The sequence below is a fragment of the Fusarium phalaenopsidis genome (assembly GCF_050370095.1).
Source record: "Fusarium phalaenopsidis strain FUZ10S chromosome Unknown contig_32292, whole genome shotgun sequence".
NCBI lineage: Eukaryota > Fungi > Ascomycota > Sordariomycetes > Hypocreales > Nectriaceae > Fusarium > Fusarium phalaenopsidis.
The window spans coordinates 1,580,262-1,602,143 of record NW_028145410.1 but is presented as its reverse complement, the minus strand read 5'-3'; the positions used below and the strand labels follow the sequence as shown (position 1 = coordinate 1,602,143).

The 21,882-nt window shown below is 52.7% G+C and overlaps 8 protein-coding genes across 8 annotated transcripts; 4 read left to right on the top strand and 4 right to left on the bottom strand.

Annotated features, from left to right (window-relative positions):
- Positions 1-1,728: 1,728 nt before the first annotated feature.
- LRP88_04793 (protein-lysine N-methyltransferase) lies at positions 1,729-2,890 on the bottom strand (the record flags this gene model as incomplete). Its single annotated transcript, XM_083241360.1, has 2 exons — positions 1,729-2,661; positions 2,771-2,890. The coding sequence occupies 2 exons, from the start codon at positions 2,888-2,890 to the stop codon at positions 1,729-1,731; spliced, it is 1,053 nt and encodes a 350-aa protein (XP_083102508.1).
- A 596-nt stretch (positions 2,891-3,486) lies between these two features.
- On the top strand, positions 3,487-4,954 carry LRP88_04792 (ubiquitin-related domain-containing protein; the record flags this gene model as incomplete). Its single annotated transcript, XM_083241359.1, has 4 exons — positions 3,487-3,565; positions 3,628-3,680; positions 3,749-4,877; positions 4,929-4,954. 4 exons carry the CDS (start codon positions 3,487-3,489, stop codon positions 4,952-4,954), a joined length of 1,287 nt encoding a protein of 428 aa, XP_083102507.1.
- Positions 4,955-5,208: 254 nt separating this feature from the next.
- Positions 5,209-5,802, bottom strand: LRP88_04791 (coiled-coil-helix-coiled-coil-helix domain-containing protein; the record flags this gene model as incomplete). The annotated part of the gene is made up of 2 exons (XM_083241358.1): positions 5,209-5,452; positions 5,594-5,802. 2 exons carry the CDS (start codon positions 5,800-5,802, stop codon positions 5,209-5,211), a joined length of 453 nt encoding a protein of 150 aa, XP_083102506.1.
- Positions 5,803-6,261: 459 nt separating this feature from the next.
- LRP88_04790 (asparagine--tRNA ligase DED81) lies at positions 6,262-8,117 on the bottom strand (the record flags this gene model as incomplete). The annotated part of the gene is made up of 4 exons (XM_083241357.1): positions 6,262-6,343; positions 6,396-6,704; positions 6,756-7,021; positions 7,083-8,117. The coding sequence occupies 4 exons, from the start codon at positions 8,115-8,117 to the stop codon at positions 6,262-6,264; spliced, it is 1,692 nt and encodes a 563-aa protein (XP_083102505.1).
- Positions 8,118-9,312: 1,195 nt separating this feature from the next.
- On the bottom strand, positions 9,313-9,991 carry LRP88_04789 (Sas10/Utp3/C1D family protein; the record flags this gene model as incomplete). Its single annotated transcript, XM_083241356.1, has 3 exons — positions 9,313-9,510; positions 9,566-9,738; positions 9,811-9,991. 3 exons carry the CDS (start codon positions 9,989-9,991, stop codon positions 9,313-9,315), a joined length of 552 nt encoding a protein of 183 aa, XP_083102504.1.
- Positions 9,992-11,285: 1,294 nt separating this feature from the next.
- LRP88_04788 (uncharacterized protein) lies at positions 11,286-13,134 on the top strand (the record flags this gene model as incomplete). Its single annotated transcript, XM_083241355.1, has 3 exons — positions 11,286-12,173; positions 12,713-12,805; positions 12,856-13,134. The coding sequence occupies 3 exons, from the start codon at positions 11,286-11,288 to the stop codon at positions 13,132-13,134; spliced, it is 1,260 nt and encodes a 419-aa protein (XP_083102503.1).
- Positions 13,135-18,279: 5,145 nt separating this feature from the next.
- LRP88_04787 (uncharacterized protein) lies at positions 18,280-19,788 on the top strand (the record flags this gene model as incomplete). Its single annotated transcript, XM_083241354.1, has 1 exon — positions 18,280-19,788. One exon carries the CDS (start codon positions 18,280-18,282, stop codon positions 19,786-19,788), a length of 1,509 nt encoding a protein of 502 aa, XP_083102502.1.
- A 462-nt stretch (positions 19,789-20,250) lies between these two features.
- Positions 20,251-21,163, top strand: LRP88_04786 (ubiquinone biosynthesis protein COQ4; the record flags this gene model as incomplete). The annotated part of the gene is made up of 2 exons (XM_083241353.1): positions 20,251-20,464; positions 20,517-21,163. The coding sequence occupies 2 exons, from the start codon at positions 20,251-20,253 to the stop codon at positions 21,161-21,163; spliced, it is 861 nt and encodes a 286-aa protein (XP_083102501.1).
- Between the last annotated feature and the right edge of the window lie 719 nt (positions 21,164-21,882).

Below are 21,882 nucleotides of genomic sequence, written 5' to 3'. Positions count from 1 at the left end.
CGCTACTTGCAGTCGTTAAAATGGGAAAATTTCGCACTCTTATTACATCTTTGGGCAAAAGATGGTTTCAGAGAGGGAAAAAGGACACCGACGAAGACGATGGCGACACGCCTGCCGACAACACACCCAACAACGAGAGCCCGTCTGCCGACGACAGCACTGTAGGCCTTTACCCTGAGATCTTACAAGACCCCTATACGCTTATCACTGGCTCACCATAACCAGTCAGGAACTGACCTGCGGCAGCCTCTTAGAGATGAGGAGGGCGAACTCGCTCCCCTAACGCGACAAGGCCATGGTCGGGTTAGCGTTGAAGAATGGTTCTCAGACTCAGAACCCTCTCGATCCTCGCTCAGACTCAATGAAAGCCCTTCTCAATCATCACAAGGCCTACCAATTGTGTACGAAGACCCTGCCGAAGAAGAGCCATCTCGCGATCGAGTAGAACCCACCCCCCCTCCACGTCGACGGCCTCGCAGACAAGTCAGGTTCAGTTATCCTCCGGCCGAAGCAGGGCCATCTCGAAGACCTCCAGATTATACACCGCCTCCTCCTCAATGGAATGAACACATACAGACCGGGTTCGGACAATCTTCCACTCAGGCAGAACAATCTTCTCAACCACATCCTGCGCAACGTTTGCTGCAACCTCGCCAAATGCAGTTTTCGTCACTCAATGCCATATCCCATGAGATTTGCATCACTCAGATGTTTAAAAACCCCTTGCTCTGGACAAACAAGCAACTACAGGCTATAAACTGCACTATCTTGAGCGAGCTGGCGTCAAGGCAACTCCCCAACAACGCAAGTTGGGAGCGCAATACCATGTCTTCCTCACGATTCCGCAACCCGTGGAGGGACGTGGCGGCATCGCCGTTGACCTCTGCCACAAGAGTCATCGAGCAATTGAACCAAGGAACAACTTATGCTTGTTGGTTCCTTATACCGGCTTTGCTCCGTGGGTTTGGCCTCTGGCCTGCAGCTTTCAGGTAACTTTCCTCTCCGCTCTCGATAGATTCCTTTGGCTGACGCATCCAAGATCGACAATCCCGTATCGATATCGTGAAGTTGACATCCTCAATATCCCAATCCATAACACGTACAACTAGAAGGAGTCGTCCAGGGAATTCCCTCAACTGGCCCATTTCGACTTGGGCAACCTCGAGGACGCTCGCAAACGTCTTTGCGGGATAAATTCTGGCGACGAAGAGATGAAGCGTCGCGCGCAGGCCGATTTCGATCGCATTTGCCCTGAAGACAAGTATAGCGACCCCTTCATTGTTGCCGTTCTGATCGCTCTGGCCCAGCAGCAAAGGCTGTTCATTGACGCTCAACCGCCAACGCCGGATCCGAAAGGAAAGATGCCCGCATACACGCCCGCCCATCGAATCTGTGACTCTTACCAAAGCAGATCGTTCTTGGTTGGTCAAATATTTCCTAACGCAAAACGCCATAATGCTGACTTGTGCGGGCCAGGTTCATGTTTTCGTCACCTGCAGAGGAGCACCCGGCTTTCATTTGTACAAGACAATTGTTCCAATACAGCTCCTCGACAGATTGGAAGACCCAGGCCGGTTTAATCACTCTGGCAGACTGCTTGTGAATCATCATCGCATCAACCTCGGGGAGCCTTCAGCCGTGCTGGCAGAGTTGGGCTGTCTCCTTGGCCTCCCAATTGACCAACCGCCCCCCAGAAACAACCGAGAGCGAAATTAGCGGCGGAACAAGTCATTCAAGCGTCTCTATTGTCTTTGTCACCATGGCTTGAATCTGCTGCCATCTTTGGCGCAGTAGTTCTCGCTGGTTTCCCAAGCCTTCCTCTGTTTCGTCTATTTCGTCCATGGTTTTCGCAATTATTCCCAGAAAATCCTTAAGGGCCATCAGCAACAGCTCATTCACCTCATCTTGCGACGCATGCCCATCATCAACGGCATCAAAGAACCTCTGCCATTGCCCGGGGGTGCAGCAGAGCATCCGCAGAGCCACCTGAGTGCGGTGGCAGCCAAGTGTCTGGTCGTCAAGAGTGAATCTACCCAGGAAGTCGATACTCGAAAGCTCTGCACGCTGAACCTTGTTTAGTAGCGGAAGTATCACGTCATCGAGATAGACTTCATCCCAGCGATTTGTACCGAGGATGAAGCCGTACTCGGTAAGGAGGAAGTCGTTCGAATGGGGCCCATAAGACACATACACCTCCTCACCTTGACGATAGACACGGTCCGCTTTGATGGTGTACCCCAAAGGAGAGAAAGAAAGTTGGCAACCCTGGTCTGCGTGGTTGAAAAGGTCGGCGGCTGGCATACAGACCAGCCGATCAGCCTGAGCGTATGCTTTCATTTTGGGCATGCTGTTGTAGAAGGTTCTGGTGTTGATGAGCACCCAAGCGTATAGATAGTCATCTCGAGTTAAATTCGGAAAAGCGTTCAGGACAATTTCACACTCGCGTCGAAAAGTAGCAGTCTGTTTGTCCAGGAGATTCTTTGCTCGCCTTGGGAGCAGCAGCTGTAGCTCACTTGGCCACATCATGGGTATGCCAGATTCTAGGTCCTCCTTGGTTGGGAGAACTGTCTTCCACACGGCAAAGTCATCGCTCTTGTCGAGAGCAATTTCGGCAGCCAAGATGCCGTGGACTGAGACGCCATGCAGAGCCTCGGATATGTGCTTTGGCACGGTGTCTATGGTGCGAAGGGCTTTCAATGGGACAGTCAAGATGGCCTCGTTTGCCTAGGAATTTAATTAGAAAGATTTTGAGGGAGTTGGAGTTGCTTACTCTAATGTCGCGAGTTGCGACAACACCAATACCTCTACCAGGGAGAATTCGAGGTTCAATGCCTTTCAACTTGACGCCTTTGCCCTCAGCCCAAGGCAGGAAAGCTTCGTCGATGGACATTTTTTCAGCACATCTACCTGGAGATTTACTCACCTTCTACTCTGGCAACCTGAGAATATCTAAGTATCCTAAAAAGAGCAAAAAAATTCACGGTAAACACAGAGTTGCTGTTGACTCATTCACCCATGGGATCCTTTCATGCAGCTCATCGCAAAGTTTCTACTGGATGGCGAGCTTCCAATTTGGGTTAGTCAGCACAAAGCCGAGCTTCGGCATGTTACCCACGTGATGCCTCCAGCGTCATAGCTCCAAGCTGCTACTGTACCTGGTCACTTGGACCGACCTTTGGATGAGATCAAACTGTTGGGAACGCTTATGCCTCGTACCAATTCCTGTTGATTCTCTTTGAATTGGTTTCTCTTCTTAAGTCTGTTGTTCATTTCATATGCGCCTGTCGATGAATCATACTCTTTTGCGCATTCCAGACGATCGCCGGAAGCTCTCAGCCTCGTGAGACGCAGAGACCAGCTCGAAGACACCTTTTCACATCTACCAGCAGAAGAGAGGTTCTCAACTCCTCGGCATCTCTCGGCCTTGTTTCGTCCTCTAAGCGCTTCATTTGATCATACCAATTACCCCATTTCTTCTCTTTCAAAATGTTCTACCAAGGATCCCTACAGGACGGAATCTCGACGGCAGTCGGTCAACAGAAGCTCGTCCTCTGCTTCGTGACAGGTATGTCTTTCATCTCATCCCCTGCACCGCCGACAAAGGCGATGTACTCACGTGCGCCACAGATGAGAGCGAAGAGGGCGTGCAGTGGGAGACGGAGTTTCTGACCGATGAAACGGTAGGATTTCTGGATCTGCAGATCAATGGCCTGGGGTTGGTTCTCTTGTCGCTAACCGCAGTGTGCAGCTGAGCGACCTCATCAAGGACCATGCCATCGCACTCCGCCTCACAGCCGGCTCTGAGGAGGCTGGCTACTTGGCGCAGATTTTCCCTCTACCCCGGACTCCTACTGTGGTTATCATTAAGAATGGTGACCTGAAGGAGTACATCACGCCTGGCACCAGCAAGGAGGATTTCATCCGGAGGGTCCAGAGTGTCTTCAACTCCACAACGTCGTCATCGTCAGCTGCCACCCAGCCGGCCCCGGCACCACCTAGTGCCCCAGCGCAGCCAGAGCCCCCGGCGGCTGCACCACCAGCCGCAGCTCCTCAGACTTCAACGTCTGAGAATGTTCGTCGGATATTAGCTGACCGGGCGGCCAGGTTGCAGGAGCAGAGGGAGGCTGAGAAAAAGGCCAAGGAGGAACGCGCAAAGGCCGAAAAGGCAAAGGCGGCCGCCATGGATAAGGACAATGCGGCTGCGCACAAAGCGGCTGATGCAGTGAGGAAGCGCAAGCAGCAGGACCAAGAGGAGCGTGCGAGGATCCTCAAGCGCATCGCTGATGATAAGGCGGAGCGGCGGATGCGTGCCGAAGAGCGCCAGAAGCAGCGTTCTGAGACCGTTGAAACTCCCTTGGAGGCGGTGACGAAGCTGCCTTCCATGTCCAAGGTCGGCAGCATGACGGCGCTTCAGGTACGACTCTTTGATGGATCGACGCTCCGGTCGCGGTTCAAGTCGGAGACAGCTCTCAAGGAGGTGCGCAGCTGGGTCGACGAGAGCAGGACGGACGGAAAGCAGCCGTACACGTTCAAGCAAGTGCTTACACCGCTACCCAACAAGAACATTGACGAGACGGAGGAGGACAAGGCCATCGGGGACCTCGGCCTCTCCCCGTCGTCAACGCTGGTGTTGATTCCCGTCAAGAAGTACGTATCCGCGTACGAGGACTCAGGGAACATCTTTACGAGGTTCATCTACTTCATCCTGGGTCTTTTTACCTGGTTCTTTGGACTCTTTGGGTCGAGGGAAGACCGGGGAGCGCCGCAGGCACCGGCGCATGACGACGATGCACCCGCCAGCCCTCGGGATGAGTCCCGAATCCAGACCTTCCAGAACCAGCAGAGGGATCAACAACTGTACAATGGGAATTCTGTGAGTTGCATCTCCGTTTTTAACACATCATCACATATTCACTAACACTGGAAAGTTGAATTTCGAGCCACGGCCAGATGAGGAAGAGAAGGATGCGTAGTGTTTCCCAGTGGAGTGGGATGGATATCTTTTTTTGTTCTTTTGGTATTATACAACGGATGGTTGTGCCGAGAGTTGTAACAGTAGTATTTTCCCACCAGATCCCGTAATAACGCACGCTAGTCAAGGGGAAGCCAATTCCCTATGCTCTTAATCCCCAGGTTTGATATCAAAGTCTCTTTTTTTATCCCCCCCTCGTATCTAAATCGTAACGGACATGGGTGTGATTCAACAACTTAGTTGGTGCCGGCAGCAGCCTGGCAGGCCTTGAGCTGCTCAAGGTACCAGTTGCAGATCTGCATGTTGCCGTTGTTGTCGTCCATGCACTTTGTAAAGTTCTGAGCGGCGCCGGCGCAGTTGTTGTAGGACTGCTCCTGGGGAGCGGCCTGGGCCTGGACGGGGGCGGGAGCGGGCTCAGAGGAGCCGCCGGAGAAGAGGCCGCCGATGGCGTGGCCGACTGAGGAGCCGATAGCGACACCGCTGTAAGGATCAGAGTTAGCCACACGTGTCTGTAGGAGAGGCTGTGAGAGGGCCATGATGTGTATATCATGCTCCACATGAGCAAGAGCGCAGTTCGGGACTCGATTCCGGACCACGAATTGAGGGCGGGTGATGACTCACGCAGCAGTGCTGGCCATCTGGCCAAAGAGACCCGGGCCCTGGGAGACGGGAGCGGCAGCCTGAGGAGGCATGGCCTGGGGAGGAGGGTGAGCAGCGGCGGGAGGAGGAGCAGCCATGGTGGCGGCAGGACGAGCCTGCTGAGGCTTAGGAGCGGGCGCCGAAGCAGTAGGGCGCGAGGGAGCGCGGCCGACGGATCGTTGACGAGGCATTGTCGATATGTTCGTTAGAGAGGACGGGTGTATTCGGTGAGGTTGAATTGATGTTGAGGAAAAAGAATGTGATCAAGTTCCCGGCGGCGTGGAGATGGGGAAAGAAAGAATGCCGGGGACTCGGATTTCGGTGGTTCCAAGCCTGCAAGGACCCACCAATGGGAGCTCGCGGGTTTCCATGGAGGGTGGAGGGATTTGCCCCGTAAGGCCTCGGTATAGGCATGAGCTGCGGCGGGCAGGGCAGGGGTCCACGGGTCCAGAGGGATCCAGGGCCTTCTTCCGTTGACAGCCGCTTTACGAACATGGATGCATCACGGAGTTAAGGAACGGGGTAGTTAACTGAGTAAAACAGTTGTGCTTGTTTATTTCTAGAAGGCAATTCTAGACTGGCTCTTCTTCTGTATACTCTATGACGAATTTTTGCTTCTTTTTCCCCTCCGTACTTTCTACAACAGCCATCTAGGGCGTGCATCTGCCCATGAAACGGGGATACAGGCATGCCTCTCGTACTGTCCAGAGCTTGAGAAGCCACGCCAAGAATCTGCAACAACAGTCAGCAACAACTCAGTCATCATGCAAGCAAAAGTACGTACCGTTCTGCTCCGAGACCGTATCCTCCGTGGGGCGTAGAGCCGTACTTGCGCTGGTCCGTGTACCAGAAGTAGCCCGTGGGGTCGATTCCTTCACGCTTGTATCCAGCCATGAGCTCCTCCCAGTCCCAGATTCTCATGCTGCCTCCGACGATCTCTCCGACTCCGGGCATCAGGCAGTCGACCGACTCGGTCACGCGAGGGTCATCCTCGGCTCTTTGCATGTAGAAGGACTTGATCTCGACAGGGAAGTGAGTGAGGAAGATGGGACGGTTGATCTCGTCAGTCATCTTGCGCTCAGCAGCTTCGGCACTGGATACGAGTTAGCGAATGCGGTATGTTGAACTCCAAACATGCACATACATATCATCACCAAAGGTGTGGTCGTTGCCCTCTTCGTTCTTGATGCCCCGTTCCCGGAGCCAGTCGATGGCATCCGAGTAGCGCATTCGCATGAATGGCCGCTCAGGCTTCTTGAACTCGGGGTTGTACTTCTTGATGGCTTCGGCAGCGAGAGGGTTCTCCAGAGCCAGGTCAATAACCCGGCAGATGACATGCTCAAGGTGGCCCAGGAGGTCATCGAATGTGATAAAGTCCAGCTCGGCCTCGACGTGAGTGTACTCGGAAAGCTGTTGATGATTAGTATCCAATGGATCAAGCTAATTGGCAGCAGAGTATGGAGACACTTACATGGCGGCGTGTAAGAGACTTCTCAGCTCGGAACGACTTCTCGATACAGTACACATCACCCAAGACGGGCAAGACAGTCTCGAGGTAGAGCTGACTCGACTGAGTCAAGTACGAAGTCTCACCGTAGTAGTCAAACTTGAAAAGAGTGGCACCACCCTCGACCTGGGTCTGCACAAGAGCAGGAGGGCTGACCTTCTTGACATCCAACTCCTTGTACGCGGTGTGGAAGGCCGACTCAATGACATCGCGAACGAACATGATGGCTGCGGGCTTCTCGTGACGGAGGGTGAGGTGTCGCATGTTGAGGAGGGTCTGGGTGTCGCCGTCGAGGGGCACCTGGTTGGTGAAGGCATCGTCGCCTCCAGGGGCTCGAGCAATGATCTTGAAGTAGTCGGCGCGCAGCTCGCGGTCGAGGGGGGCGTGGGCACCGGCGGGGACCTCCCAGAGCTCGCCGATAATCTCAATCGACGTCTCTCGCGTGAGAGTCAGGGCATCGTATGTCTTGGAGAGGTCGCCAGAGAGAAGACACTGCATCTGGTTGAGTCCTCGGCGGAGTGTCACAAAGATAAGACCACCCTGCTTGGCAACACGCTGGACGCGGCCCTGGACCGAAACACGCTTCACTCCCTCGGCGGGCTCATCCTTGCTCTTTCGAAGCACTCCAATGACAGCGGCATCGGTCTCGCCAAGGTTGATCCGGATGGGTTCAGGAAGGGAAGGATCGTTGACAATCTGGATCTTCTTGGCCTCCTCCAGAACGGCCTCACGAGCAGCCTCCTCCTGGGCTTCCTTCTCTGCTCGCTTAGCAGCAGCCTCAAGCTTCTTCTTCTGCTGAGCAGCGTAGTTGGTAGCCTTCTTCAAAGCCGACTTGGCAGCGGGCTTGTACTCCTCGTCGTCCTTCTTCTTGACCTGGTACTCTGACTCGGCTCCGTGGCGGAAGAAGGCCTCAAAGATGGTCTTGTAGGGGGCTGATTCGGTTCCCTGGACCTCGGGAAGGTCGCTGCCGGCCTCTTCGTCAATGTAAATGACCGCCATGATTTTTTTCGTCGTCTATTCGGTCTATCTCTGCAAGAACGAGGAAAAAGAATTTGGGCGCCACGAGATAGATACGGGATGGAGGGGTTTAGTGCCCCGCGATCGCCTTGGGCCTTGACTCACAGCCAATTCATGAGCCGATAGTGGGGGGAGGAAATATTAGTCATTCCTTATCTGCCCCGATAAGAAGTTGCTGGGGTACGACAGCTTCGAGGTCCCAATGGATCCTGGAGATCAGACGCTTGGTCGTGGACTTGGACTAACCTTGTTACTGTAACTAGGTAGGCGGGTGTGTAAAAGAGCTAAACGCATAGTCTTCTAAGCCCAAGATATTCATTGTCTTGATGGGTTGTCCATTCCATTTAATCACGAGGCGATATTGAACCGACTCTTTCACTGTGTGAAATGCAATCAGTTGGTCAAGGACAAGCATGGCGGGGCTGTCTGCCGTGAGACTTCTATTTCCGATTCGGGCAGCGAGGCTGCCACATGTTCTACCTCAAAGCCAACAAGAATCTGGTTTCCTGCTTCTCTCTACAGGAGGCCTGGTTTGATGCCAGATAGGTATGCATCCCCAGATGCCCCAGACGTACTGTCAGACGATGGACTGTCAACTGCGTCGTCGCCGGCCCGGTCTCCTCGGCAATGCTGATTCAGGCTCTGCAGATGTGCACCTGGAAGAAGACTTTGTGCGAAGGCAAAGGAGGAACATGCCAGACCGAGTTCAGCAGGTACATTGAGAAAAACTGCGGAAAGTCCTGCAAGGACCTAGACGCGACAGGTTGGACGGTTGTGCGCGAGGACACATGCACATGCTGCAAGTATGCCACTCCGCCTGACAGCCCGTGATTGAAGACTCATGCGCTATGAGAATCATGTATGCAGTGCGGGCCTGCACAAATCACCCCGAGGTAACAGCCTTGCCGTGATCATCCACGCGTCTTGATCCGGAGATGGAAGCGAGACCAGCTAAACAGGCTGTACGGATATGTCGGCAGGCCGTTCTTGTTTTTGAGGCCGAAAGGTTCTATCCCTGAAATGAAAATGTCAGACTCCGAAACACCATCCCTTCTCTAAAAGCCAAAACATGCTGCCTGATCCCTCGCAGACCTGCACCTCCTGGGGTATCTTGACAAGTCTCTGTCCATCTTCGATATCCACCCGTCAACCGTCGAGGCACTCCGTTCTCGACCCCTCACTTCTTTGACTTGCTCTTCTTGTTCTTCTTCTGCTTCTTCTTGCCCTTGCTATCAGGCGTCTCAGCCGCAGAGCCCGAAGAACCTGCCGTGTCCTCCGCTGGTCGCTTCCTGTTCTCGACAGACTTGAGCAAGGCCTTAGCACGCTCCTCGGCAATCTTTTCAGCAAGCTTGTTGCTGATGGTCTTGTTATCAGCCTGTTTAGATAGTCAGCATTTTCGTCTGTGTAAACATCATGAGGGCATGGCATACCAAATCAGCCTTCAGGATACGCGCCGCGGCTTCTTGGTTGACTGTCAAGTTTCGTGTCTCCTCTACCGCAGGCTCCTCGACAGCCTTGATCTTTCCAAAGTACTGCTGTACTCGCTTGAGCTCAGTGAAGACGGCATGGTTCTGCGCGTCAATGCCCTCGAGCTTCAGTGATGCTACAAAGATTGTCAGCTGTTGATCAAACATGTGTCGAAATGACTTAGATATTGCTAGTCGCATATACTCACAGAAAAGAAGAGACTCAATCGCGTAGGCGGTCAGTGAAAACAGCTTGGCCTTGTCCAGTAGGGGCAGCTCAGAGGCTATGCCCTCCAAGTTGCCGATTAGGGGCTGCAGCTTCTCTTCGAGGTCATCCAGCTGACCATCCAGCCGGTCAAGATCCGGCGTGATATCCTTAACGTCTGCCATCTCTGTATCGGTTCTGTGCAAATGATGCAGATGAAGGGCGCAAATATGAAATGTTCACGTCGTCTCAAAGACTTCATGGGCCAGTGCAGAAACTTGATGGACCTGAAACCCAATTTAGACTAGCGTGTGCGTATTTACTTATCGGGGCCTTTGTACTTGGCGGTGTGATGGTCTTTTGAAGCTCAACGTCTTGACTCGTCTACTTGCAACAAGTTTAACTAATATTTGAGTTGGCAAGTAGATATTGAACTGGCATATAATGTGAGTGTTACTATATGAGCGATTCAATTCTTTCGAAGCTTTCCGTGGTTTCTGTCTCTGTAAAACGCTGGATCCTTGGCTGTCACCAGTTGCGACTTCTGAGGCAGACAATAACAGAGCCCTTGATCGTGCCAAATAGTAAAATTATTTCTGAAATATCCATCTTATGAAACATTAAACCAAGCGATCATCGTTGACAACTGCTCTCTTACATGGTTTGGCTGTCTATCAATTCTCTGGACGATATCGGAGCTCGAATTGACCAATAGCGCCTCCTCTAAAAACCAGCTCAAAAGACCCAAAAAGTCCCCTTGGGCCGCAGTCTCTGATTGGCCATGCTCCATTTTCAACTTGGAGGGAAAAAACGGACTCGCCTTCCGGCTGAACGATAATCTCCCTCCCACGCATTCACTTGACTTATCGACATCACCACTTTTTCTTAATCCGCCACTAAAGACGAACTCAACGATATTGGATACATACCGACTCCTTCCCCATCCTCGAAAGCGACTCGAACAACGTCGCATCGTCTTCCACCGCACGCGCCTCCATGCGCGCATCCGCCCTCTAGTCTCCAGGGCTTCCGGCTACCTCGTGGCCACCCAATTCCTCCTCCTCCACGACCCCGATCACAGCCGTCAAAGTGGCGAGCCTACCGCAGGCGCGGGCCACCGCACGAATAGCCCATAGATCGAACCGATGGCTTCAACATAGTGTCGGCGTGAGCCGCGGGGCTCTCACGCGACAATTTGCTTCGGCCACGACCCCGACCACACATCACAAAAAGCCCGAGGCTATTCCTCCAGAGCTAGCAAGCCCGCCTTCATTACGGCCATGGCAGGGCTCAGAGGTCAAGGCCGGATCAGTTACACCGACATCGACAGCCCCTTCATCACGATTCTACGTTCCTTCGGTTGTGCTGCCGGCCGAAAAAGCCAAAGCTGGGCCGGTCCATAAGATCCATATTTTGGGCGATGATGAGCGATCAAGATTCATCGCTCATGCTCTCTGCAGTGTCTATGATTCCGTCGAAATGCTGTCCTTCCGAGACATGCCCAAATCACGATACCGAAATGTCGAAAAGGTCCAGCCTGACAGGACGAGGAGCAGCGCATACGCCGAAAAGAATACGGCTTTGGTTGAGGAGCCAGACACACCCAGCACCTCGCATATTGATCAATTACTGGTGACGGGTCGAGGATTTGAGGCTGTGAAAGCCATTGCCTCCGTCAAGGACCGAGTGGACGAGAACACAACCATCTGCCTCATGAACGACGGCATGGGCGTGCTCGAGGAGGTCCGTGAAAAGATATTTAACGGAACATACTCTGGGCCCACCTTCATGCTGGGCCACATGAGCCATGCCCTGGTCTTCAACCGGAACCGTGGCTCTGTCAAGGAGCTCAAGGCTGGACGAACAGTCCTCACAATGGCCGACACAGCTTTGCGGTCTCTCAAGGGCCTACGCGCGTCACCCGATGGAACCCTCTTGCGATCATTACAGCTGGCTCCTTCACTCAAGGCATCCACAAGTCCCTACGACCGATGGCTAAAGTTCAAGCTCCCGTCGATGATGTTTACGGCTGCCGTTGAGCCGGTATGTGTGCTCCTGGATTTACCGTACAATGGCCTCTTGCACAACCGGTCGGCACAGAGCATGATGAACAAGCTTTTGGATGAGATGGCCACGGTAGTGGAAAACCTTCCTGAGGTCCAAGGCTCCACTGAGCTGCTTAACTTTCTCCAAGGAGAAGGTCTCAAGAGGTTTTGCTATCGCAGAATCACAGGAAAGGCTATGGCCCCCAGCGAGCTCGTAAAGCGGATCGAGAAGGGCTTGCAGACGGACATGAACTACCAGAACGGGTACTTTTTGAAGCGGGCAAAGACATTGGGCCTTGAGATGCCAACCAATAGGCTGATGGTGCAGATGGTCAAGGCCAAGCGGGCAGAGGCGATGGAGAAGAGGAATGCGTACATCCCGGTACAGGAGGCATCGATAGAGAGCATTAGGCAGAGGACGCGATCTTTACCAGGGGGTGGGAGTCTTTTGGAGTAAGCATCATCATGAACTGGGTCATTTGGCGTCTGGGGAGCTCATGTACACAAGCATTGAAAAGGCGCAACATCTCTAGAGCGTCCAATAAAATTTTATTTAACGTTGCAAAACACGTCTCCATCGTAACTTGAAGTATCCTTTACGAATAAGGCACTTGAGCTTGTCTTGCTGCCTGATGTCCAGCATCAAGGTTGATGCTCTGCGGGGTCATGTGACGTTTTTAAATGCCCCTCCACAGAAGAGACAACCAAAGCAACCCCGCGGTCGGCGTTTGGCTGGGCTGATACATCGACTTACACACTGTTGACGTCGCGATACTTCAGAAATCATGGATGACGCAGAGCTAGAGCAGGTATGCGATTCTCTTCCTACAAGCTCGGGGGCACAACTCACATCATTTCCAGATCAGAAAGGCTCGTCTTGAGCAGCTCAAGGCCCAAGGTGGCGGCGGCGGCGGCGGTTCCTCTGGGCAGCAAGAGCAGCAGCGACAGTCAGTAATATCCTCTCTACACCAACAACCCATGCTAACACGTCTCTCTTCTGAAACAGACAAAACGACGACGCGCGCCAGAGCATCCTCAACCAGATCCTCCACCCCGAAGCGGCCGACCGACTGGGCCGCATCCGCCTTGTCAAGGAGGAGCGAGCCACCGACGTCGAGAACCGACTCATCATGCTCGCGCAGACGGGCCAGCTGCGGCAAAAGGTCACAGAGGCGCAGCTCAAGGAACTGCTGAACGCCATGGCGGATAAGAAGGAGGAGGAGAAGATTGTCGTGAGCAGGCGCAAGGCTTGGGACGACGACGACGATGACCTGGATCTGTGAGGGGGGGTATACTGCTTCTGCGTAAAATTCTGGCGGTTCTCGGTAGTTCAAGGGTTGATGAAAGCTTTGAGCGGTAGTGACAAGAGAATAAATGCTACGGCGAGACTTAATAACATGATGCTTCCCTGGGTTTGGAGCCATGCGCGGACAAAGAGCTTCGAGATCGAAGGAGATCAACACTGTTCTAGACACCCAACGACGAGACACGACCTGTCAACAAGGCTGGCTGGTGAACATTTCTCAGTTGTCACAGCGGGGGCCATCAGCATCAGCAATTTTAGGGAAGAAATCATGTAGCTTATCCAGGCTGATCATGATCGTCACTCTGTTACCCAGAAGTTTGTAGTTAAAGCTATGAAGGTGTTTGTCAGGACCCTTGGTGTGATTAATGTCTACGCCCTATATAATACGATTTTTCTTTCCACCTAAGTGAGCAGTTGCTTGCGAGGTTTATTGCCTTGAGTCAAGACTTGAGCCTTTGAGGTCCACAGGCATCTCTCACGGGAAGCTTCGTACCAAGATCTGGAACGAGTTCCTGAAGGCAAGGGCCTAATTATATTCCGGATCACCTTGATTCATACAACGTGCCTACGTATGCTTTTCTGAGTGCGTTCGCAAGGACATTAGATCATAATGTAGTTGTACATTTGGAGTAGCTCCAGGTCCATCGAGGTTCACAGCCATTAGACACCCCTTACGCAGTGCGGACACGAACCAACAGCCTGCTGGTCGTAATTATCTACATCCGTATCTTACTTGAAGATGACAGAAGCCTCTCTAATTGGGCCTATCTTAATCTACTTACACACCAATGATACAAACTACTAAGTGTCGATTCACCACATATGATATAAGAAGTACAGGTATAGTTGCAGGTTATACCCAAGTACCTACGAAAGGATTCAGGGGGTGGACACGGCGGGAGCTCATCGATAGGCGATTGATGACAGCACGTACTGGAAATGCTATTGAAGGACACTGAGGGGGATTTTGGCGGTTGTTTCCTGGACGGACAAGGTCTATATATAACGCTAGGAATGATGATGGGGTCATCACCATCATCATCAAAAGTCCGGTCGATGCAGTGGGCGCAGCCCGAGTTGAGAAGCCGGATCCATTGGAGACGTCACCTGATCCGAACTGAACGCGACCATGCCGCCGACCGGGGAGTCGGCATCACCTCTCCTAAGGACCGAATTTCCCTCCAGCACTCTACTTGAAAAGGTCAAAGATCTCAGCAAAGTCTGCTGTCCACCATTCAAGCTGGGTTCGCTGCTTCCGCTTGTTCGTTGAAGCATCCTTGAACGCAGTGATCGCATCTTTACCCGTAGTCTCAACAGCCTCTCTCTTGCGAAGCGTTAGTCTGGTTTTCTCTTGGAACTCAGTGACGGGATAGAGTATACAAACCTGTACTCGATCATAGTATGCATGTTCGGACCCCTTTGGTTGTCGGCTCATGGCCTGTCAGGTGTATGACGCCCAAATAGTCACTGTGCAAGATGTTTCCCCATTGTGTTCAAAGTTGATGTGTGCCAACCAAAGTTTGGCAATTCGCCGAGATGTTGCATTCAAGCTCTAATCGACCTGATCCTCGCCGTACTCCTCCTGGCAGGTTGACTCACTTTTCTCGTACGGAGGTTAGAGCAGTTAAATACCCCCTGAGAGGTTTAACCTTTCATGATGATGCAGCTAGGTATGAGTCTTCTACTGCAGGCAGCAGGAAGGCTAAGAAAAAAGAAAAGCCACTATGTTAGCATTGGGATATAATGCTATGATGTGTTGACAATGTGTTGACAATGTGTTCTTTATTATAGTTGAAGCCCGGCCGTTGATGGGTTAACTGAGCCAGAAGATCGCAAGATGTTTCCTAATATTGGGGTCCGTGGCTTAGACTTTGATCCAAAGCTTCCAGGAGCTCGAGTGTCTGTTTGTTACAGTCCACATGTATGAGCATGCCCATACATCTTGGGTCTGTCAGAAGATCAACTGTACGAGTTGTCAGTACCCGATCAAGACTGTCCCGGCTCCAGGATGTCCTCACCATGGCCAGGATGCCTCACCTCTTGGATCCGTGGATGGCGTCCAAGATGCTCCGATCTCAGATATTTATCCAACTCAGAGGTGTGATACTGGGTGAAGATGACCAGGGCCATCCTTCACTCGCAACGGGCTCGCCGACCTAGCATGTACTCAGGCTTGAAGCTGGGACGATGGCATCCTGGGTGGCCATGGGCTGCTGAGCGGCCGCCCAAGGCGTACACAAGGCTTTCCAGCAGTAGTCGAAACGGGTCCATGTCAGTCGTAGGCGCTGGCGCATGTGTCCAGGTGTGTCTTGTAAACGCGCTCAAAAAAGCTTCCCCTCCCTTAACGTAATTCTCTGAGCTGGAAAATCTCGGGTTCCCAGGCTCACTCACGTCAATCGAGGACCAGTCCCTCAAACCCTTTTCCCATTTGATGTGTAATGTTGATTCGCTCCGCATTCTTGGTTGCCATGGAAGTCCAAAAGTCTGCGGTCGAAGTTGATGTGGTCGAAGAATCATGACCACCGGCAAGCAAAAGGTTTCCAAGTTGGGATGTCGTTTTACCATGAACTGGGGTCGGGCCCAGTCCCATCCCAATCTTGTTTTTCCTCGAGGCGGCCAAAACATGATGCCAATCAACGGTGTCAAGTACGGCCTCCGTGGGAGAAGTGTTGCCGAAACCGGGGTTGGTTCTCTTTGTGGCTCGAAGAACGGGGCTCGGCAGCCTGTATTCAGGAAGAAGATCATGTTCCCTCTCAAGGAATCTCCGATTGAGTTGGTTCAAGGTCTGGGATGGGATGGATGGTTGAGAGGGTTGCCCTCGTCCAGATGGTCTTTAAGTACTTGTTGAGGGCAAGAGCGTCAGAGGAAGCCTTTGTTGACAGGCCCTCAAAGTTTCATCCTATTTTCATATGAAACTTTGTCATTACATGCTGACCCTGTAGTTATACTTTGACTGAACCAAGAATAGGGTTGTGTGTGGCCTTTCTTCTCTTCACGGGGCTCGAGAGTATGGGTGAATTAACCATAGCCAACACAACATCATTGTGCCTAAACCTTGACGAGGCACAAGGTTTTGCATTGACTTCCCGTCTAGGCATTCAAAGTCTATTCTCGGAATCGTGCAACCACCCGATGTAGCACAAGGGCCAAAGAGCCGCGAATATGTAGTCAGCCGTAGAACCACATGTGACTCGAGGCCTTGATCTGCAAGTATCCGGTGTCATTTGGAAGCCAATCAAACACGCGGTCCGCTTACTTCAACCCTTTGTAATTATATTCAACTTTGTCACAATGTTGGGAAGAAATTTGGGCATCGTTGGTCACAGCCTGGTCGACAGGTTGAGCCACAGTACCTCCCGGTTGCAGCCATCAAGCAGACGCCACGAGGCTCTCGGGTGAATGGCTCAAAGATACAAACAGGGAGTCAGGTCTGTTGTATTTTTCTCAATGTGTTCACTCCTGACACATGAGAGTCATTGTTTAAGGCTGCGAGCCGTATTCCAACATGATGTATCCATCATCTCACGCACCGCCCGCTGGCCAAGGATGTCAAGCCGCATCCCCAACCGATCAACCTGCCCAGGCATGCGGCTGACTATCTCGACGCCTTTCCAGGTGGCCAAATACTACGGTACGTCAGCCAGCCAAGCGGCTGATTCGGTGCACACACACACACACACACACATACGCACGCACACGTACACGTCGGAGGCGGGCGTTTGTTGGACTCGGCGGAGGCGGGAAGCAGTCGGGATGAATCTGGATCATGGCCGGCGTCCGGGGACCCGGTCGCTATTCCTTTCTTTTTTTTTATGGTCGAAGGGCGCAGTCGCGCAGGAGGAGGAGATGGTGATTTCAGCCATCGCATCGCATCGCATCCATCCATCCATGGTCGGGATACATATTGGGTGTCATGCTAGGGCGGGGAGCAAGGGGGAATGAGTGGCAGAGTGAGGGAGGAGTCATGCCATTCATTGAAAGGATTGTTGCAGGGTGAAACAGCTCCTCAGTCAGCCCAACACCAGCTGCACCCGATAAACGATAAATCAGATTGTCACGATTCTTTTCTTTTGTTTCCACCGCGTCAAACATGGAGGGTATCTTCAGGCAGGCTGTCTGTCTCTGTCACTACCACTGCCACTGCCACTGTCACCCTCCATCCACCGGCATTATTCCTCCGGTTCCCCTCTTGCAAGGGTATAACGCCAGCTTTTGGTCTCGCAGCTCAAGCCCCAACAACGACAATTGGATGCTTGAACCATTCAGCCGGTTTTAGTTCTGCATCCGTTCACATCCCGTCCGTCCCGTCTGACAGCCAGTCCGGGGTACTTGATACCGTACCATCGGCAGATGTCCCCAGGCCCCCCATATCAGAAGGTTCTGGCCTGGCTCTGCCTGCATCGCAGTTGTTGTTTCTGCACTTCTCCTCACTTCAACAATCTCTCTTCTCTCACGCAACGCATGTACGCAGCCTGCCTACCTGGCTGGCTGGCATGTAACCAACCTACATACATACGGATACTGTACGGGCCAATACTAGGACGTTACCCGTTATAAGACACGCATATTATGACAGAATCGTCCCCAATCAAACACCCATCCATCCATCTCAGTGCCAATCCCAGTCTCAGTCCCGACGCCCGCGCGAGCCGCCCCCGCGACCTGACCTGCACTGCACCTGCCTGACCGACGTGTTTGCCAGTTGAGGCGGTCCAACGAGCGAACCAGTCCATGATCCGACCTCTCCTTGCCTCAATCCATCCTTCCCGTTTCTCTCTCTCGCAGAATCACACCACGTGACTGACAGCTCAGCTGGAGGTAAGCTCAGAATATTTTAACTATTCTTGTTGGCCGCCGAGTCGAGGGTTTTTCTCTTCCCCATCTCCTCCAACATTACACCACCACCCAGACTTGGATGGGGAACATGTCTATCATAGACAATTGACTCAATCTCGTCTCGTCTCGTCTCGTGCACTAGATTCGAATCCTCTCGCTTTTGTCTTTTCTACATCATTTGCCTCTTCTCTTCTCTTCTCTTTCCGTCTTGTCTCTTCTATCTGCCTACTGTAACCAACCTACCTACCTCTCAGTGATCCCGGCCTCTTTCAACAAGCTGCCTACCATGATACGCCTCCCCGACGAGATCTGGCATGACATCTTCTCTCGGTTCCTATGCGCCATCCCCAATGTAAAATGGACTCTGCTTCGGGACAGGATGAATCGCGATCCTCTCAAGATCCTGATAATTCTGTCCCTCGTATCTCGCCAATTTCACCGTGTAGCTCAGGGTCTGCTCTTCCGAATAATCGTGTCCGGCGTTAGAGACGATGAGCACGAGCGCCAGGCCAAACTCGCCCGTACCCTAGCTACTCATCCCGACTTCGGTCTCAATGTTAGGGCCATCGTCATCGATGATATCGAGTGGCCAAGAGATGCCGGTCTTTCCAACATGCTCGAGGAGCGCCTTGACTCTCTCAACATGCCTCAATCCTTCCAGAGACTTTGGGACAAGAAGATGCACAGTGCCAACGTCAACATGACCCCTCGCAACAGAAACAACCTGACAAGTTTTATTCTGGCCCTGACACCCTACGTGAAACTCGTCGACATCACATACAGTTGCCCGTCCAAAGCCTTGTTCTGGCTGCTGGGTGGAAGTCTGGGCAGGCGGAAGGAACTTGCCCACGCCGACTGTAGCGAGTTCTTTGCCAACGAAGATGAGCAGACGCCTTACGGCAACGTGGCAGAAACCTATGCCAACCATCTCCCAAACTTGCAAGAGTTGCGCCTGAGAGGAGTCGGCTACAACTCGGCCATTGAGCCAAGCCCACCCATCACCGACTTTAGGCGCGTCCTGATTCACCCCAACCTCAGGACACTGCGAGCCCAGGGCTTCCACTGGCTGGGCTTTGAGAAGGAGACGAGGCTCTGGGCCAGTTTTCCCATCCGTCTCCAGTCTCTGGACATCTCTGAAGCCATCATTGATGCCCCAACAATCAGACACATCCTGACCATCTGCAAGGATCTCCGTAGCCTCTACATCACACTCGGGAATGTCCGCAAGTCAGGATTTGATATCGACTGGGTATTCGACCTGACCAGCATTGGCCACTCGTTGAGGGAACTCGGCCGGAACCTAGTCGAGTTTGGTTTACACACCGACGGCTTTGAAGAGCATCGTCATTGTTATGGGAGAATTGGCTCTCTGGAACGTATGCCACGCCTGAAGCATCTCTGTATCACAAAGGAAAACCTTGTGGGCGTCCACGGGCTTGAGGAAACGCTGCTACTCAACGAGGCTCTACCCTTCACACTGGAGACGCTGTGCCTCTACTCCGAATTTTACCTTTCCCCGGATGCCGACTATCCCGATGTCTTCCAGGAGGTCAACGACGAAGTTTGTGGTGTGCTGGTGGGCGGCAATTACCCTGACTTGCGAGAGGTCACCATCTTGCGGCTCAGTGTGGAGGAAAAGGTCAGAGGTGGTGAATTTGGCGGCGCTGTCGAGGGGTGGGACCTCATTGAAACGATGCAGCTCGAACCAGGGTACAATCCCAAGAAACTGATGCACCTTAATACATATCTTACTCGGAAAAGGCCATACGGGCCGGATGTAGCGAACTCGGCTTGACCTTTGGAGCACACTTGACAATTTACTTGGCTAGCGTTATGAAGCGGATTGATATTGGATTGGGTGAAATTGGCATGAGATATGACTTTGGGAACCTTGATCAATACATCACACTCGTTGAGCGAATCAGGATTATGTCTGGTGGTGAATGAATATCAATCTCAACTGGAGAGGCGCCGTCTGAAGATGCAGCCGGAGGTTGCTCGTCAGTCCTTGGCTAGGCTCAACAGATCACAAGAACGATCAACTGACAAGGGCCTTTGACTCATAAGTAATTTTAATCATCAGGACAAATTAAACAATTACTCACTAGCTTCCTTGTGAAGCTATTCTCGCGTGACGTTCGTCTGGTTTGCTATTTTGGGTTGGGAGCTTAGTCATGGCGGATGCCCATGTCTCCATCAACACCATCAGTCCTCGACATCGTACCATCACCAACCTATTGCCGGATTGCCCGTCGCAATGGAGGCTGCTCTGCCACGGCTGCGGTCAATTGGGTCTGCCCGACAGGGCTACACCCTTCTGCGTGCTACAGCTTGTGTTTCTTGCTCTCACCGCGGCTTCTCGAGCTTGAACCGGCCCCCGCCGAATTATCCTGGCCATGTGCCTCTGACGAGGGTTGAGCGGGCTGGAATGGCCATTGGGGCTAGTCTGTGGTCTTTTTTCGACCCGTATCGTCATGGTATGCACTCTATACTCTTCCGATTGCTCTAGCTAACTCGTCAAAGACCTCATCGCTGCCACCGGCGAGGCCACCGCAACCCCATACTTCATCTACCGCCTCCGCGACGCCATGCTCGCCGACCCGACCGGCCGCCGCATCCTCCGCGCCCGCCCCCGCATCTCGTCCAAGACCCTCTCCCTCCCAGCCCTGCGCGCCCTCCCCGAGAACACGGTCGGCCGCGCCTACGTCGGATGGCTCGACCGCGAGGGTGTGTCGCCTGACACCCGCTCCGCGGTGCGATACATTGACGACGAGGAGTGCGCGTACGTCATGCAGCGGTACCGCGAGTGTCATGATTTCTACCATGCTCTCACGGGCTTGCCGATCGTGAGGGAGGGTGAAGTCGCGCTCAAGGCGTTTGAATTCGCAAACACGCTCCTCCCCATGACGGGTCTGAGCATCTTTGCAGCGGCGACCATGAAGCGCAGCGAGAGGCAGCGCTTCGCGAGCATCTACCTCCCCTGGGCGATCAAGAACGGCGCCCGGGCCAAGGAGGTGATCAACGTCTTTTGGGAGGAGAGGTTAGAGGACGATGTGGATGAGCTACGGAGGGAACTGGGGATCGAGAGGCCGCCGGACATGAGGAGTATTCGTAAGAGGGAGAGGGAGGAGAAGAAGAGGTTGAAGGAACTGAGAGAGGGGGGGTTTTGATACCCCTTTGTACCCGTCGCCCCCTTGATTAGCTTTGTGTAGTTGTACTGTAGTGTAACATATCTGTGATTCTGGTGACGTCTAAGTTTGTCGTCGTGGAGCGAGTCAGGAGTTGGTAATTGGTTGCTGCCATGTGTGTTATGGTCCTGAACAGATGTCTGACGAGGGCTCACCAGATGATGAAACTCATGACATCTATGCTTCGGTTAAGATGCCCAATGACTGATGATGACCTCGCGGCGTCAAGGTTAAGGCTGACGGTGTGTGTTAATGGGTGGTCATCGCAACGGCTTCCAGTTGCCTCGTGATGAGAGTGAGTATACACCAGCAGTGTGATGGCGCCAACGACACCGAGACCTATTATTCTCAACCCATCAATAAAGAGTCATAACATTGCAATCCGAATATTAGACAAGCCTCTTCAACCTCTTATGATTTCAACGTCGGGAGAGTTGTTGCAATCCAGGGGCTCGGTTTCTTGCAAGCCGGAGCACTACACGACTGAGCGTGCAGTCATGTCCATGTAACATAACTTGATTTATAGACCCACCCAGGATGTCGAATAAATATGCTGGCAACTATTCCGATCTGACTGTATGGTCGCACATAATGATGGGTTCAGCCTCCAGTGCACTCTCAGCATCACACCTCCTATCAGATATTTGCATGGCAATTTCGGTCATCTGTCACTGAGATCCAGTGTCCAATGGTCGGACACA